The sequence below is a fragment of the Oncorhynchus kisutch genome, linkage group LG19 (assembly GCF_002021735.2).
Source record: "Oncorhynchus kisutch isolate 150728-3 linkage group LG19, Okis_V2, whole genome shotgun sequence".
NCBI classification, from domain to species: domain Eukaryota; kingdom Metazoa; phylum Chordata; class Actinopteri; order Salmoniformes; family Salmonidae; genus Oncorhynchus; species Oncorhynchus kisutch.
The window spans coordinates 2,163,719-2,182,481 of NC_034192.2; the positions used below are offsets into that span (position 1 = coordinate 2,163,719).

General features: G+C 45.8%; 1 protein-coding gene across 1 annotated transcript in view; it reads right to left on the reverse strand.

Moving 5' to 3' along the window:
* Positions 1-303: 303 nt before the first annotated feature.
* Positions 304-18,763, reverse strand: part of LOC109885248 (UHRF1-binding protein 1-like) — a 46,615-nt gene continuing 28,155 nt past the window's right edge. Inside the window, 11 exon segments of the mRNA XM_031797328.1 lie at positions 304-3,158; positions 3,987-4,141; positions 5,832-5,940; positions 6,004-6,260; positions 7,999-8,149; positions 11,165-11,337; positions 12,309-12,463; positions 12,920-13,000; positions 15,028-15,686; positions 16,307-17,062; positions 17,352-17,548. Coding sequence (XP_031653188.1) covers positions 3,030-3,158; positions 3,987-4,141; positions 5,832-5,940; positions 6,004-6,260; positions 7,999-8,149; positions 11,165-11,337; positions 12,309-12,463; positions 12,920-13,000; positions 15,028-15,686; positions 16,307-17,062; positions 17,352-17,548 — 2,822 coding nt within the window. The 3' untranslated portion in view covers positions 304-3,029.

An 18,763-nucleotide genomic window follows, 5' to 3' on the forward strand; every position in this document is an offset into this window, starting at 1 on the left:
AATCACGGTTTTTAAAATGTATTTACTTTTGATGTCATTGGGCAGAACTTTAACTTCATATATATTTTTCTCTACAAAACACAGAAATGCACAATTTTCACATATGTAGACACTGGTATTGTGCTGGAGACAAAGAAAATTAGGTTGGAATTGCCCCTTAAGGTAGATAGGTAAAACAACCACATCACAATCATTGTAAGTAAAAGTCCCCCTAAATAGAGAAGCTATTAGCATAATCATTGCTAGTAAGAACAGACAAGTGCAAGTGTTAGTGCAAGGAAGAACAGTAGGACAACTGAGAAAGACATTTTTGATTGGATACCTTTTTATTTTTCATCAGTAGCTCAGCAGCTTTGACAGACAAATATTACAAATCCTTTTCTTTTTGTATACAGGTTCAGGAGCTGAGCAGGTCAAGGGAGGAGCTATTGTAATGAGGGGGCGGGTCAATTCGGACAAGGAAGTGGATGAGAAAGTTATAAACTCCAGAGAGGGCAGCCTTTAAAGTACAATCAAGCATTCAAATCCTAACTGCCATTCAAGTCTTGTCAGTGTTGAGCAGGTAAGTGAACCAGCATCGTATCAAGGTAGAGAGAGCTGGGGAGAGAGGACAGCACAGCTTGTAAAGACATTCAGCTGGACTGAACTAGACCTAGGCTGAGCTAGGTCCACAATTTGGATAGTTAACGACTTTAAAGTAGAAAAAGTATGTATTCCCAAACTGCCCTTTTTGAAGGACTAGGATGGGGTCATTCGTGTGAGCCTGCCAGTGAAAACCAAATTAAGACCAGTTGCCATCTTTGGTGTAAACAGAACTACCTTTACCTTCTTCGGTTTTGTTTTAGGGTAGTTGTGTTTTTACTTGATCTCATTGCCATACGGGACAGAGAACCTGCAGACTGCACCTTTAAAAGAGAGGCAAGCCATTGTAATCTGTCAGCAAATCTCATGCTACTACTGGAAACGTCCCTGTGTAAGACGTGATGCTTCAGACAGAACTGCCTTCTGACTGAATTGTGTGTGAGCCAAAAGCATGTTCCAAAGGGGAAATCAAGCTCTATTCTACAACACGCCAAGGCTTCCCCAACAGACAAGAATGGTGCAGCAGATATGGGCACGACTTCACGTTGGTGAAAAACTACATGTAGGATTATGCAAATATAGAATGCACGCACAGAAAAGCACATGCCTGTGTTTCCCCTCCTGCACTGGGAGGAGTTACCTAACGTAGCAGGAGTAAAATAAACACCTGAAACTGGATCTTCTACAACAAATCTTGACAAGAAGGGAGGGAGGGGGGGGGGGGGGGGGGTCAGGGAGGTTCTCTTCTGCACCATTCAACCAATCCAGTACATGTGGAGGAGAAGATGGAGCGTTACCTTGTTAATGATCAAAAGTGGCAGTCGCGTCACAGGCTTTTTCCATTTCCCCTTAAAACCGGATGGTCCGGTGATGGGCTCGGCAGAGGGTAGGCGAAAGCTGTATTCATTAGTCGCAGACCTTTGCAAAAAACGTTTTGCTACGGAAACCATTTACTCTAGGAACTAAATGGAAGCAAACAACGCAAACGGAACCAATGGGGGGGGCCTCCCTGAATTTGTCCAATCGTTGCAAAACGTTTTCTGTTTGGGTAAATGTTTTTAGTTGCAAAACGTTTTCAACAGAAAATACATTATGTAAAGGAATTCGAATAATGAATACACCCCCGGCTTTATCCTCATAGGAGAATAGAGATAGTAACTTGCTCTCCATATTAGTGTTCTTTCCACTCATTGGATAATCGAGAGATGACAGGGTAGTGTTCTCAACTGGATTGGATGATGCTTTCGAACAGGGATCGTATTTACAATGAATATAGTTCAAAAGTGCTGGACACACAACTAGCTATTTACATGTAGAAAAATAGTGGGGAATAAACAGTGCAGTGGGACATTATGGGCATTGTAGACATCAACTAGATGGAATGGAAGAAAAGTACATGTGAAAATATAGAATTGTAGATTTTCCTTTTCAATTAAATTAAATGCTTGTTTTAGTTACATGACAAATACATGTTGAAAACACACTGCACAACCATTCAGAATTCTGTAGAAAACATTGTGTACGCTTTGCCCATCATAAGTACATTACCATACACACACACCAAATACAATTGGTTCAGCGCTAGATACATTTTTTTCCATAAGCACCAAATTACATGTTCAGTTTCAGCGCAGTGCAAAATAAGTATTTTTAAAACATTCCTCCATAGTTATGACATTCAGTGTCTCACCCCACCCAGGCAAGCCCCTCCCATCAAAGGTCATTACATATAGAATATGCTCCTCAAAAATATGATGCTTGATAAAGTTGCCCATTTTTGCATTGTTTCTCTTATTTAAGGTAACGATTCAGGGAGGGCAACTTTTCCCCCAAGCCTAACATTCAGGACTCCCACCCCACCTCCCTAGCCCCTCCATTCCACTTGAGGGCTGTTTAATTTAGATTTGTCCCCTCTCCCCTACATCCCTCCTTATGCTCCCATATTTAGGAGGCTGCTCTGGCTTGCAGAGTCGGATTACTGGAGAGACTGAACACTAACTTACTGCATAAAGAGAGAAACTCAAAACAAGCACAACAATCATGTAAAACTAGCATGTAAAACAAGCATGTGTACTGCAGTCCTAGTCCCAGCCCAGGGACGACACGGCAGCACTGTATCGAGGAGGGGATGAAAGTCTAACTGTCCACTCTCCAGTTCCTGAGATGAGGGTGGTAGTGAAAAAGTAGCCCCACTCTAGTTCTCAGGGACTGCGTGTGTGTGTGTGTTAAGGAGTAGACTTCATGGACTGTGTGTGTGTGGTCTAGTTCTTAGGTGACCAGTTCTTCATAAGAACAGGCTTGAATGACCTGGCTGATGCTTGAATAATACTTGTGTGATGCTATATCAAGTAGCTCCAGTATCCAGCACCCCCTCTCCTCTCTGCTTCCCCCCTGTGGTGATATGCAGCACTACAGGCTGGTGGTCACTGGGCCTCTGGTGGCCTACCCTAGCTGTTGCTCACTTTGAGACTCTTCATGCGGTGCAACAGGGAGTCCTTCTCCATTTGGGCCTCAGCTAGAGCCATCTTGGCTTTGGAGAGCTCCAGTTTCAAACACTCGTTCTCCTCTATCAGCAGCTAGGAGTAAACAGAAGAGGGTGTTGATGAGCGTGGTGGTTAAATTCCTATGAAAGAGTGCAGGGCATAACATTTTATTTTTGTTCTGACTTTTTTGCCAGCCAAAATATTTCTCCCCCGCTAAAATGACAAAAACAAAAGCATGGTTTGTAATGTATCCAAAACAAATGTATTACTAGAAAGGTAATGTGGTATATTGTTTAATTGAATTTGTGACTTGAGTACACACACACACAAAATATCACAGATGAGACAAACATTTTCACCTGCCCCTTTAAGGGCTGGAGGTTACCATGGTAACACTACTCCAGTCATGTTTGTGGCTGTGAGATTGAGTCTGACAAGTAGAAGTGTTATCTTCGCTTCCAGAGCAGTTGAAACTCAAACATAGAAAAACAACCTAGCTTGTGAACAAAACATTAGAGAAACACAACTTCTCACTTCAGTAGATTTTTGTTTCAAGTAAATTTGACCAACTTTTATGCCTGTGTGCAGCTCTTCACATGCGCACTGTCCCCAGAGCAAAGTGGAATAGGCTGCATAGGATTTGCAGTTCTTTGACTTGTCCGAAAAATGTACAAGCTATGAAACAAAACGGTGGAAATAACTTAAATATTGCAGCATTTATTTTTCATGTGATCATACTTGCCTATTTTTAGTCACAAATGAGAGTGAAATGCTCGCACTGTGGAGCCCTGACCACCCGCCAAAGTGGCTGGTGTAAATAGACATTCTTACCTGACAACTCAAAAATCAACCCTCATTTGGCAGGTGGCGGGTGTTCATTTTAGGCCCTGGATGAGTGGGTGGTGTGTGTGGACTACTCACCTGTTCTTTGTTGGAGGGGGTTGTGCTAGGGCTAGGAGGGCCGGGGGTCTGTGTGGCCTTGGGAGTGCTGCTGACCACACTCTCAGGGACTGGAGACAGACCGCTGTCAATCAATTGGACTTCTTTCTTAGGCCCCGCCTCAGACGCATTTTCCACTGTGACAGAGGGTGGGGGGAGTGGGTGAAAGGTAGAAATAAACTTGAAAGTTATGTCATTGTATGATGATGAAATGGGGCGGAGGGTGTGTGTGCGTGTGACAGTGTATTTGTGTATAAGTGAATGCGTGAGGCAGTGTGTGTTTGTGTATGAGTGAGTGAGTGAGTGAGTATACAGTTGAAGTCAGAGGTCTACATACACTCAGGTTGGAGTCATTCACTTGTTTTTCAACCACTCCACAAATTTCTTGTTAACAAACTATAATTTTGGCCATTCTGTTAGGACATCTACTTTGTGCATGACACAAGTAATCTTCAAACAATTGTTTACAGAGAGATTATTTCACTTATAATTCACTATATCACAATTCCAGTGGGTCAGAAGTTTACATACACTAAGTTGACTGTGCCTTTAAAGAGCTTGGAAAATTCCAGAAAATTATGTCATGGCTTTCGAAGCTTCTGATTGACTCAAATGATGTCAATTAGCCAATTGGAGGTGTGGATGTATTTCAAGGCCTACCTGTGGATGTATTTCAAGGACCACCTTCTAGCTCAGTGCCTCTTTTCTTGACATAATGGGAAAATCAAAAGAAATCAGCCAAGACCTCAGAAAAAGAATTGTAGACCTCCACAAGTCTGGTTCATCCTTGGGAGCAATTTCCAAATGCCTGAAGGTACCACATTCATCTGTACAAACACCAAGGGACCACGCAGCCGTCATGCCCCTCAGGAAGGAGACGCGTTGTCTCCTAGAGATGAACGTACTTTGGTGCGAAAAGTGCAAATCAATCCCAGAACAGCAGCAAAGGACCTTGTGAAGATGCTGGAGGAAACAGGTACAAAAGTATCTATATCCACAGTAAAACGAGTCCTATATCGACATAACCTGAAAGGCCGCTCAGCAAGGAAGAAGCCACTGCTCCAAAACCGCCATAAAAAAGCCAGACTACAGTTTGCAACTGCACATGGGGACAAAGATCATACTTTTTGGATAAATGTCCTCTGGTCTGATGAAACAAATATAGAACTGTTTGGCCATCATCACAAAATAGATGGCATCATGAGGAGGTACAATTATGTGGATATATTGAAGCAACATCTCAAGACATCCGTCAGGAAGTTAAAGCTTGGTCGCAAATGGGTCTTCCAAATGGAGAATGACCCCAAGCATACTTCCAAAATTGTGGCAAAATGGCTTAAGGACAACAAAGTCAAGGTATTGGAGTGGCCATCGCAAAGCCCTGACCTCAATCCTATAGAAAATTTGTGGGCAGAACTGAAAAAGTGTGTGCGAGCAAGGAGGCCTACAAACCTGACTCAGTTATACCAGCTCTGTCAGGAGGAATGGGCTAAAATTCACCCAATTTATTGTGGAAAGCTTCCTAAAATGTTTGACCCAAGTTAAAGATACTAATTGAGTGTATGTAAACTTCTGACCCACTGGGAATGTGATGAAATAAATAAAAACTGAAATAAATCACTCTATTATTCTGACATTTCACATTCTTAAAATAAAGTGGTGATCCTAACTGACCTAAGACAGGGAAGTTTTAGTAGGATTAAATGTCAGGAATTGTGAAAAACTGAGTTTAAATGTATTTGGCTAAGGTGTTTGTAAACTTCTGACTTCAACTCTATATGAGTGAATGTGTGAGGCAGTGTGTGTGTGTGTGTGTGTGTGTCTCACCCCCAATAGAGAAGGCTCCATCGTCGGTCCTGTGGATGAGCAGGTTGGAGATGTGCAGGGTGATGGGGGTGGGATCAGGGTCAGACGGGTTGTCACGGAGACCATCATCCTGCAGAGGGGGACAGAGGTTAATGTGTCTGTGGTTAATGTGTTGGTGTGTGTTCATCCCCACCTTCAGGTCGATGTGTGTGTCCCTGACGCTGATCTCCATCGGAAGGACCTGGGGGGCGGAGTCATCCTCCAGGAAGTGAGCCAGATTCCTTAGCGACGACATGAGGAAGCTGGCCCGGTAGCCGCGGAGACGCAGCTGGAGGAAACCGTTGGTCTCGGCCAGGGGGGAGTGGGCGGCGGCACAGGGCCCGCTCTCCAGCCGAGCCCTGACCTCCGGGAGATGGGTAGTCCCGTCTGAATTGGCCTCCAGACCACCACCTAGCGAGGGGACGAGGAGAGTAGAGGAGAGAATAGTCAGGCAGTAATCAATTAATTACCATTAAAAAGAGAAAGCATAGATTGTATTGCAGCCAAACAGAATCACTGCAACCACAACTCAAAGAAAAGGCTCAGCGATGGCCGCTCGGCAGGCATACAACCAGACATGGCCTTACTGCTGACGCCAGTCTATGAATCCATTTCTAAAGCAAGGGCCCTTCTGGGGGGTGGGGGTACTGATCCCATACAACTATTTAAAGGCCAGTGAAGTGTCACAGCAGCTGCACCCACGCAGACACACATTAATACTACAACAACGCATCGGTCACTGCCTCAGTCAGGAAGGAAGGAGAGAGGAAATGGCAGATGTGAGAGAAGGTAAGAGGTAAAAACAGAAAGTGAGAGTGAGAGAGAGAGAGAGAGAGAACTCTTCTGTGAAAGAGGGAGGCAGAGCCGAGCTGAGAGATGGGGATTACTCTTCCGTGAGCTGAGAGAGAGATGGGGATTATTCTTCTGTGAAAGAGGGAGGCAGAGCCGAGCTGAGAGAGAGATGGGGATTACTCTTCCGTGAGCTGAGAGTGAGATGGGGATTACTCTTCTGTGAAAGAGGGAGGCAGAGCAGAGCTGAGAGAGAGATGGGAATTACTCTTCCGTGAGCTGAGAGAGAGATGGGGATTACTCTTCTGTGAAAGAGGGAGGCAGAGCTGAGCTGAGAGAGAGATGGGGATTACTCTTCCGTGAGCTGAGAGAGAGATGGGGGATTACTCTTCTGTGAAAGAGGGAGGCAGAGCAGAGCTGAGAGAGAGATGGGAATTACTCTTCTGTGAAAGAGGAGGCAGAGCTGAGAGAGAGATGGGGATTACTCTTCTGTGAAAGAGGGAGGCAGAGCTGAGCGAGCGAGCACTGCCTCAGTACTGGGGGGGTAAATATGGACCTCACCAACCCCTCTTAAATATTCACACACGTTGGAGGTGACATGCTGGAGACACACATGCACACAACCTGGGGTGGCCAAAAACACATACCGACACTGGGTTTAATGTAGCTGGTAATGGGAGCAAAACCCCCATTAGTGCTAATGCACCGTCTCACTGCAGCAGTTAGACACACACACCCCTTGAGACATACACTGCAGTCACACGTTTTTACTATCCTTGTGGGAAGCAGAAGTCCTCACCAGGATAGTAAAACAAGGAAAATCAGGGACATTTTGCCGATCCCCACAAGGAAAGAGGCTATTTATAGACTTAGGGGTTTGAATGGGAATCAATTGTTTGGTCCCCACAAGGATAGTAAAACAAACGTGTGTAGCATGCTTGGTGGAGCAAAAATGCTAATTACTATCTGTCATTTCATACCAATTATGAAATCAGAGACACACTAAAACACTAACAAACAAACAGGTAGTAGCACTTGTGCGCAAGCTTGTGTTTGCCTACCCATGCTTATGTTCCACACACACATACCTTCGCTGCCTGGGGCAGGGGGTACAATAGTGCTGCCCTGAGCAGTGGGTACCATACCTGCAAGAGTTATGGAAGGGTAAACCAAGTCAATTGGGAGTGTTGTGTAGCCTTAATCCAGCTATAGATAGTACTCCAAGAGAATGGGGAATAGTGATACTGCAGTATGTGTGACTGCAATGTATGTCGTAGTGTACTAGCCCACATGTTTGTATGTATGTATGCATGCATGTATTCATTTGTGTGTCTACGCATGCATCTGTGTGCGTCTTCACCCAGGCTGCGGTTGCTGAGGTATTGTCGGAGGCTGACGTTTCCCAGCTGTGTGGGTCTGACGCAGCCCACCTCCAGAGATACAGCTGTGCTCTCCCCTCGCACTTCCATCCCCCCACACACACACTGCACCTTCAGTACCAGCACCGACACCTGGGGGGGAGAGAGAGAGGGGGAGGGAGGCATTAAGCTGGATAGGAGAGTCAGATAAAATGAATAAAAATGTAAGTTAATTTAATCCGTTCAGAAAGTGGGGTAAAATTACAGTTCAGGAAATGAAAAATGCTCAAGTACACTCATGCATGTGTGTGTACAGTGCATATGTATGTACAGTGCATTCAGAAAGTATTCAGACCCCTTGACTTTTTCCACATGAAGTTACAGCCTTGTTCTAAAATTGATTAAATAAAACGATCTACACACAATACCTCATAATGACAAAGAGAAAAAAGGTTTTTAGAAATGTTTTCAAATGTATTAAACATAAAAAACATAAATACTTTATTTACATTCAGTATTCAGACCTTTTGCTATGAGACTCGAAACTGAGTTCAGGTGCATCCTGTTTCCATTGGTCATCCTTGATGTTTCAACAACTTGATTGGAGTAAATTCAATTGATTGAACATGATTTGGAAAGGCACACCTGTCTATATATGGTACCACAGTTGACGGTGCATGTCAGAGCAAAAACCAAGCCATGAGGTCGAAGGGATTGTCCGTAGAGCTCCGAGACAGGATTGTGTCGAGGCACAGATCTGGGGAAGGCTACCAAAACAGTTCTACAGCATTGAAGGTCCCCAAGAACAGTGGCCTCCATCATTCTTAAATAGAAGTTTGGAACAACAAATGGCCCACGGCCAAACTGAGCAATCGGGGGAAGAAGGGCCTTGGTCAGGGAGGTGGCAAAGAACCCAGAGTTCCTCTGTGGAGATGGAAGAACCTTCCAGAAGGACAACCATCTCTGCAGCACTCCACCAATCAGGCCTTTTTGGTTGCGTGGCCAGACGGAAGCCACTCCTCAGTAAAATGCATATGACAGCCCGTTGGGAGTTTGCCAAAAGTCTCCTAAAGACTCTCAGACCATGAGAAACAAGCTTCTCTGGTCTGATGAAACCAAGACCTGACTGCCAAACGTCACATCTGGAAGAAATATGGCACCATCCCTACGGTGAAGCATGTTTGTGGCAGCATCATGCTGTGTGGATGTTTTTCAGCGGCATGGACTGGGAGACTAGTCAAGATCGAGGCTAAGATGAACAGAGCAAAGTACAAGGAGATCCTTGATGAAAACCTGCTCCAGAGCGCTCAGGACCTCAGACTGGGGAGAAGGTTCACCTTCCAACAGGACAACGACCTTAAGCACACAGCCAAGAAAGCACAGGAGTGGCTTCGGAACAAGTCTCAATGTCCTCGAATGGCCCAGCCAGAGCCCGGACTTGAACCAGATCGAACATCTCTGGAGTAGAGGTCGACCGATTATGATTTTACAATGCCGATACCGATTATTGGACCCAAAAAAGCCGATACCGATTAATTGGACGATTTTTATTTATTTGTAATAATGACAATTACAACAATACTGAATTAACACTTGTTTATTTTAACTTAATATAATACATCAATAAAATACATTTAGCCTCAAGTAAATAATGAAATATGTGCCATGTAAGAAAGCTAACGTTTAAGTTTCTTGCTCAGAACATGAGAAAGCTGGTGGTTCCTTTTTTTTCTTCTTCAATATTCCCATGTAAGAAGTTTTAGGTTTGAGTTATTATTGGAATTATAGGACTATTTCGCTCTATACCATTTGTATTTCATATACCTTTGACTATTGGATGTTCTTATAGGCATTTTAGTATTGCCAGGGTAACAGTATAGCTTCCATCCCTCTCCTCGCCGCTACCTGGCCTTGAACCAGGAACACGTCGACAACAGCCACCCTCGAAGCAGCGTTACCCACATGTAGAGCAAGGGGAACAACTACAAGTCTCAGAGCGAGTGACGTTTGAAACGCTATTAGCGCACACCCCGCTAACTAGCTAGCTATTTCACATCATTACACCAGCCTAATCTCAGGAGTTGATAGGCTTGAAGTCATAAACAGCAGAGCTGCTGGAAAAACACACAAAAGTGCTGTTTGAATGAATGCTTACGAGCCTGCTGGTGCCTACCATCGCTCAGTCAGACTGCTCTATCAAATCATAGACTTAAACATAATAACACACAGAAATACGAGCCGTAGGTCATTAATATGGTCAAATCCGGAAACTACAATTTCGAAAACAAAACGTTTATTCTTTCAGTGAAATACGGAACCATTCCGTATTTTATCTAACGGGTGGCATCCATCAGTCTAAATATTCCTGCTACATTGCACAACCTACAATGTTATGTCATATTTACGCAAAATTCTGGCAAATTAGTTCGCAATGAGCCAGGCGGCCCAAACTGTTGCATATACCCTGACTCTGCGTGCAATGAACGCAAGAGAAGTGACACAATTTCACCTGGTTAATATTGCCTGCTAACCTTTCTTTTAGCTAAATATGCAGGTTTAAAAATATATACTTCTGTGTATTGATTTTAAGAAAGGCATTGATGTTTATGTTAGGTACATGTTGGAGCAACAACAGTCCTTTTTCGCGACTGCGCACTGCATCGATTATATGCAACGCAGGACACGCTAGATACACCAGTAATATCATCAACCATGTGTAGTTAACTAGTGATTATGATTGATTACGTTTAATGCTAGCTAGCAACTTACCGTGGCTTCTTACTGCATTCACGTAACAGGCAGGCTCCTCGTGAGGCAGGTGGTTAGACGTTTGACTAGTTAACTGAGGTTGCAAGATTGACAAGTTATAAATCTGTCATTCTGCCCCTGAACAAGGCAGTTAACCCACCGTTCCTAGGCAGTCATTGAATTTTTTTTTTTTACTTTTGGCTTTGTCATTATGGGGTATTGTGTGTAGATTGATGAGGGAAAAAAAACAATTTAATACATTTTAGAATAAGGCTGTAACATAACAAATTGTGGAAAAAGTCAAGGGGTCGGTATACTTTCCGAATGCACTGTATAGTGTGCGTGTGTGTACAGCAGTGTGTGTGTTCATGGATCCATGCCTGCATGTGAGCATACATTTCCTGTGCATGTGTGTATTACCATGTCTTTGGTAGGTTCGTCGATGCTCTGGGAGGTGGCACTGACAGTATCTGGTGAGCCAGCACCGTCCTGCTCCCCTGTGCCCATGGCCGCTACTGCTGCTGCCTCCTTGGCAATTTCTGTGGCACTCTGCTCCCTCACCACATCCTTAAAGCCTGAGATGGACACGTCGTCTGTGGACATAGAATAAATTAAAATTGGTGGTCTGCAACCAAAACATTGATAAATACCAGACACAAACCTAAAAACTCAGCAAAAACATTAACACCCCTTTTTCAGGACCCTGTCTTTCAAAGATGATTCGTAAAAATCAAAATAACATCACAGATCTTCATTGTAAAGGCTTTAAACACTGTTTCCCATGCTTGTTCAATGAACCATAAACAATTAATGAACATGAACATAATTAAGGAACATAATGAACATTCAATCACCCACGTGGGTATATGCTCCTAAAAACCAATGAGTAGATAGGAGAGGCTGGACTTGCAGCGAATCAAGCATCTAAAATAGAGCCAAGTTATATTCCAGTGCCTGGTAGGCAGACGCCCGTTGACACGTACGAGCAGTGGATGAAACGACTTAACAACATGTACATTTATTTTGCAACGCGGCTATATTAGGGGCCAAGATTAATTTCTTCAGCATCCTGAGGTTGAAGAGGCTTTGTTGTGCCTTCTTCCCCACACTGTCGGTGTGAAGGAACCATTTCACATTCTCAGTGAGGAACTAGAAGCTGTTGACTATCCACTGCCTGTCGATGTGGATGGGAGCGTTCTCTCGCTGCGGCCTCCTGAAGTCCGCGATCAGCTCCTTCGTTTTGTTGACATTGAAGGGGAGGTTATTTTCCTGGCACCACTCCACCAGGGCCCTCACCTCCTCCCTGTAGGCTGCCTCATTGTTGTTAGTAAAATCAGGCCTACCACTGTTGTGTCGTCAGTAAACCTGATGAATGAGATGTAGAGGCGCATGACCACGCAGTCATGGGTGAACAGGGAGTACAGGAGGCGGCTGACCACGCACCTGAAGGGCCCCCGTGTTGAGGGTCAGAGTGGTGGACGTGATGTTGCCTTCCTTCACCACCTGGGGTCAGCCCGTCAGGAAGTCTAGGACCCAGGGCCCTGTGTGTGTGTATGGTTCCTACCCCTCTCCAGCAGGCTGTATGTGTCTGTGTCTCCGTCCTCCATCAGGTAGCTGTCTATGGAGAGGTTGTCCAAGGACTGCAGAGACGGAGTCTTCTTCATGTTCTTATAGGACACTGAGAAACTGGACTGGGAACGCTCCCTCATCAGACGCCCACTGGAACACAAACAAACAGAGTGAGTGTGAGTGGGGGAGAAGGGTGAGGGGAAAGAAAAACAGGAGTACTGTGGACCTCAAGGCTTGGATATGAATAGCCCTGCGCCCCGTTTCCCAAAAGCATTTTAAGGCTGAGTTCATCATCAGAACCATTGAGCTGGTTCTAACAATGATCTTAGCCTTAAGATGCTTTTGGGAAACTGGGCTCAGGTCTAGACCGTTGAACTAGCCATGGCTATCTGCTACTAGTCACCAGATAAAGGCTACACACACTATTCACCGGGTACACACACCAACTTGCAGCGTGTAAATGTATACAGACCCACATACACTCCCACAGATATACACCCAACCACAGACAATTCTACATGCACACGTACAGATACAACACACACACACACCACACTGTGAACAGATATTTAAAGGAATGCGGACACACAGACAGACGTGTCTTACATGTTGGAAATAGAATAAAGGGAGGTGGACCGGGTGTTTGTGGAGCTGAGCCGGTCAGAAACCACTGACAGACTGCCTTTCCTTTGTAGAGAGAACACACACACACCTCGCATGGGTCAGAGCAGAGGACACACTGAGCTACAGAGTAGAGTAGCAGAGTGAGAAAAACACACACACGCACACAAAGAGACAGATGCACACCTTGTATGGGAGCACATTGGACAAGGCAGAAACACACACAAATGAACAAACCTCTTATTAGGTGACAACATTGATATTGTGACGTATAGGGCAGGTACAGTGCGGTCACTGTATTTACACAGGCATGATGTAGAACCACCTACTGATGTGATGGGACTGACCAAGTAACAGTAAAGTAACATTAAATGATGCTTTACTAAGCTGGGCATGAATAAGTGAGTACCTGTAATGACATCTGCAGGAAGTATTTTTGTGACTGAGTATTGCAGTAATAGGAGTGACTGTTTATTTAAAGCTTGTCATAAGTCCTCTGAATGAGTGTTACGGTCTGCCTGCCGATTGGCCTGCATTTCCCACTGCTGATCTGGCGACCGGGACATGCACCAAGTCACAGTAAAGATGTTCTTATTGTTTGCTTTGGAGTGAATCATCACTGAATGTTTTACAGTCTGACCGTCTGAATAGCTGAACAATATGTTATGGAAGTAACGGAATCAGTGTTCCTCTGGAGAAATGGGTAGCAGTAGAGGGGAAAGGTCAGGGGGTTTCACCCCCCCCCAGAGAATGTTGATGCAGAAGGACTGAGAAGCTCACTTCTGGTAACTTTTTAAAAGGTCATTCTATCAAAAATGGATGAAAATAAAATTATGTTGACACCAACCAAAATATAATTTCTACCTCCAGAAATGAGCCAAATAACATATTGGTAAAATTATTTGTTTAAATTGTAACATAGTGGACCTTGCTTATAGCCTATGCATGGTTCATATGATCAGGTATGCTATTAGCAATAAGCATTATCACCTTAATCCCAACTGATGCAGCATAGTGGCTATACCATGCTTCAGCCTATCTGCATTTACCCTGTTGGGCTAATCATTAGTAGAGTCCTGCATCGGGTCAGATACCCATGATTGAGCCAAAAATAATATAATAAAAATATTTTAAAAATCAGCAGGCCGGTGGAATAAACAAACCTTTTCAACCCGTGGGTCGGCTCGTGGTTCAGAACAATTACATTGCGGGTCGGGAAATATTTTAAAATCAAGTTATTAATACTTTCAAACCCCAGGCGCTTCTTGTGTTGTGAATTCCATTCTGTGAACGGCGAGACAGACATAAGGCTACCAGCAAAGCACGCATTGAGAGTGTGGAGCTGGGAACTGTCCCTTCTTCGTGAGGTGCTAACATTGTCCACCTGCAGCGCTTATGTTCCCTCTCCCCACCAGAGAATTTGTATTTATTTAACTAGGCAAGTCAGTTAAGAACAAATTCTTATTTACAATGACGCCTACCCCGGTCAAAACCGGACGACGCTGGGCCAATTGTGCGCCGCCCTATGGGACTCCTAATCACAGCCGGTTGTGATAGGAAAAATACGCTTTGTAATGTGTTGTGAGTAGCCTAGGTTACATGAAAATGGCTAACGTAGGCCTAACCGGAGAAATACAAATTAAGGTTATGATAAAGGAATAGACCATACGCAGGCCATATAAAGAGTAAACTGGTGCGGCTGGTAAAAGTGTGAGCAGCCTATAAATGCAGCAGATTTTAGATTCTGGGAATTCCCTCCCTATGACACTCGTAACTTGAACGCGCCTCGAGAGGAATATTTATCTGGCATAGAACACACAAGCCGATTATGTAAATAGAGGAACTATTATACTGTGGGGTTATCTGATTTTGTCTGCAGACGAAAAGTAAATGTGGACTGTTCCAGCATCTTCAAAATGCACCTCAGTATACATTTTTTAAATGTCCCATATTTTTTGCAGTGGCAGCAATTATTTTGCCGTGGCACCACAGCTAAATGACTGCAGTGGAAACACTTAGCTGGAAAAGGACTGCTACGGTAAGGACAGTCTAAATAACCACACTGTATTATGATAATGATGGAAGGGAAATACCTGGACATAGACTCAGGCAGTCTGGCCCCAGGGTTCTTCTCGTTCCAGTCTTTGGTGGAGAGTGGGTCTGAGAGAGTGGGGTCTGCCCTGGAGAACTCACCCTGCTGGGCTGTATAATCAACTACGGTCCCCGGCTCCTCTCCCCCAGTCCGGGCCTCCAGGATAGCCTCTCCCAACTCCTCTGAACTCGATCTCCCTGTCCTTTGATCAAAAGACGCCTTCAGGTTGGGGGCAGAGGCAGGGATGAGAGGGGCGGGGCCTTGCGTTATCCCACCCTCTACCCCACACATAAGCTGGTCCACTGTACAGCTTCCCTTTGTCCCAGCCCCCTCTACGTGGGTTCCTTTATCTCCCCCCTCCCCTCCGTCACTCCCAGTCTCCAAGGTGCATCTACTCTCCGAGGGGGACAACTCCGACCCTAGGGGGGAACCAGGACCCTCGGGCTGGGGGACCGGCTTCAAGAGGAGAGCTATCTCCGCACTTTTGAGCAGGATCCCCACACAGGCACTGAAGGGCTGGTGGTCTGGAGGGGGGTCCGATGTGGTCTTTGCCTTGTCTCGTTTGGAGCCCATCCCCTCCAGGTCCTGTTGCAGGGTGTGCTGCAAGGCTTTGATGCTGCGCTGCAGCCGCATCAGGAACATGTACTGCCTGTGGCTCACCTGGACACACATTATGCTCGTAACTACACACACTTCAGTATTCTCAAATAAACACAGTGTAACACATGTTGGTTCACATTATACACACACACCTCATACATTAATACAAAGTGTACAAAACATTAGGAACACTTCCCTAATATTGAGTTGCACCACCATCCTTTTGCCCTCAGAACAGCCTCAATTCATCAATGCATGGACCCTACAGGGTGTGGAAAGCGTTCCACAGGGATAGTGCCCCTGTTGACTCCAATGCTTCCCGCAGTTGTGTCAAGTTGGCTGGATGTCCTTTTGGTGGTGGAGCATTGTTGATACACACGGGAAACTGTTGTGTGAAAAACGCAGCAGCATTGCAGCTCTTGACACGCAAACCAGTGCACCTGGCACCTACTGCCAAAACCCGTTCAAAGGCACTTAAAGATTTTGTCTTGTTCATTCACCCTCTGAATGGCACACACACATACGTGGCATTAATCAGGGATCATAGACTGACCAGGTGAAAGCTATGTTATGAAAAGAGAATGTTCCTAATGTTTTGTACACTTAGTGTATATACACACACACACACACACACAGACTACAGTGTACAGACACACCAAAAGATATGAATCAACACTCACCTGAGCACTCAAATGCTTCTGTATGTGCACTAACATGTGCATGTCTGCCTCCTTACTGGAAGATGAGGAAGGTGGGGGGATGTTGTCCAGGGACAGTGGCTTGTGAAGCCCGTTGCTAGGTGGCAGTGAGGCCTCTGTTGCCGTGGCGTCCGTAACAGTACTATAGTACTCCTTCAAAAGCCTCTTCCTCTGCAGACGTCCTACGGTATCCACAGGCTCGCTCCTGGCCAGGCCTGCAGCAAGGGGCGTTCTCTGCCCTCTCGAAGCCCCGCCCATTAGCCGCTCCTGGTGCTGGGCGTGTCTGACCGGCTGGCACGCCCACAGAGTGAGGGGGAAGGCGTCAACGAAGGGCTGGGGCCGCCCCTTCCCGCCGCGCGTCCCCTCGTAGTCCACCCAGAACTGGGCAAAATGAACCGCCCACAAGTCTGTGGCAGCTGGCATTTTGAGGGCATCCACGCCCAATGAGGGCGACACCAACCCTTTATACACATTGTGCAACATAGTGTCCTGCTCATGCGCATGGCGCTGGAAAACGGGGTGGATCACCGGGAAGGAGGTGGAGGAGCGAGGGAAGGAGGAAAAGGAGGTGGAGAAGAACTGTTGTTCTTGGAAGGAGAGGAGGAGGGCTTCCAGGTGGGAGCGGGAGCAGTTGGGGGGGTGGCGGGTGTTGGTGGCCACCATCTCCGAGCATTGGACGGAGACGGAGCGGGGGAGGTCCTGGGGATAGGAGGGGTCCCTGTCCGTGGGCACTACCAACTGTGGTGGGGGAGAGAGGAAGAGAAACACATTATTAGAAAATATACATACAGAGGTCATCAATGTGTACAAGATGACTAATGAGAGTAATTTCCAATCTGTTGAAATGTAAAGACTACGCTCCAACAGAAATGGAGTGTGTTGACCTTTAAGGGCTTTTTTCACAGCTATGGTGTTTCTCATTTCTCAAATGACTGAATCAAAGTGTCCAAGTACTGAATGAGTGTGGGATTTGAACAGCGACATATCATGACAGAGCCTGTGGTTGTGTATCCTTTCTGCCCTCTACCTTCAGCATTAGTCCGTCCACCCTGATGTCGATGTGCTCGTCAGGCTTCTGTTCCTCGTCATTGAGCTTGTAGAGCTCCATGAACTGTTCCAGGCTCTGCCTCAGGTCCAGCGTAAACAGGTTGCACCACACCAGGCTCCTGGGGTCCAGCACCAGCTGCAGCGCATTCAGCTGAACATACAGGTTGGGGCAGGGGACTGCAGGAGGCAGGGAAGAGAAGATTATATAATAATCAATGTAAGGGACTGCAGGAGGTGGGGAAGAGAAGATTATACACTGCTCAAAAAAATAAAGGGAACACTAAAATAACACATCCTAGATCTGAATGAATGAAATATTCTTATTAAATACTTTTTTCTTTACATAGTTGAATGTGCTGACATTCAAAATCACAAAAATTATCAATGGAAATCAAATTTAATAACCCATGGAGGTCTGGATTTGGAGTCACACTCAAAATTAAAGTGGAAAACCACACTACAGGCTGATCCAACTTTGATGTAATGTCCTTAAAACAAGTCAAAATGAGGCTCAGTAGTGTGTGTGGCCTCCACGTGCCTGTATGACCTCCCTACAACGCCTGGGCATGCTCCTGATGAGGTGGCGGATGGTCTCCTGAGGGATCTCCTCCCAGACCTGGACTAAAGCATCCGCCAACTCCTGGACAGTCTGTGGTGCACCGTGGCGTTGGTGGATGGAGCGAGACATGATGTCCCAGATGTGCTCAATTGGATTCAGGTCTGGGGAACGGGCGGGCCAATCTATAGCGTCAATGCCTTCCTCTTGCAGGAACTGCAGACACACTCCAGCCACAAGAGGTCTAGAATTGTCTTGCATTAGGAGGAACCCAGGGCCAACCGCACCAGCATATGGTCTCACATGGGGTCTGAGGATCTCATCTCGGTACCTAATGGCAGTCAGGCAACCTCTGGCCCCCCAAAGAAATGCCACCCCACACCATGACTGACCCACCGCCAAACCGGTCATGCTGGAGGATGTTGCAGGCAGCAGAACGTTCTCCACGGCGTCTCCAGACTCTGTCACGTCTGTCACATGTGCTCAGTGTGAACCTGCTTTCATCTGTGAAGAGCACAGTCAATCTTGGTGTTCTCTGCTGGGTTGTTGCCCTCCTACGGCCTCCTCCACGTCTCCTGATGTACTGGCCTGTCTCCTGGTAGCTCCTCCATGCTCTGGACACTACGCTGACAGACACAGCAAACCTTCTTGCCACAGCTCGCATTGATATGCCATCCTGGATGAGCTGCACTACCTGAGCCACTTGTGTGGGTTGTAGACTCCGTCTCATGCTACCACTATAGTGAAAGCACCGCCAGCATTCAAAAGTGACCAAAACATCAGCCAGGAAGCATAGGAACTGAGAAGTGGTCTGTGGTCACCACCTGCAGAACCAC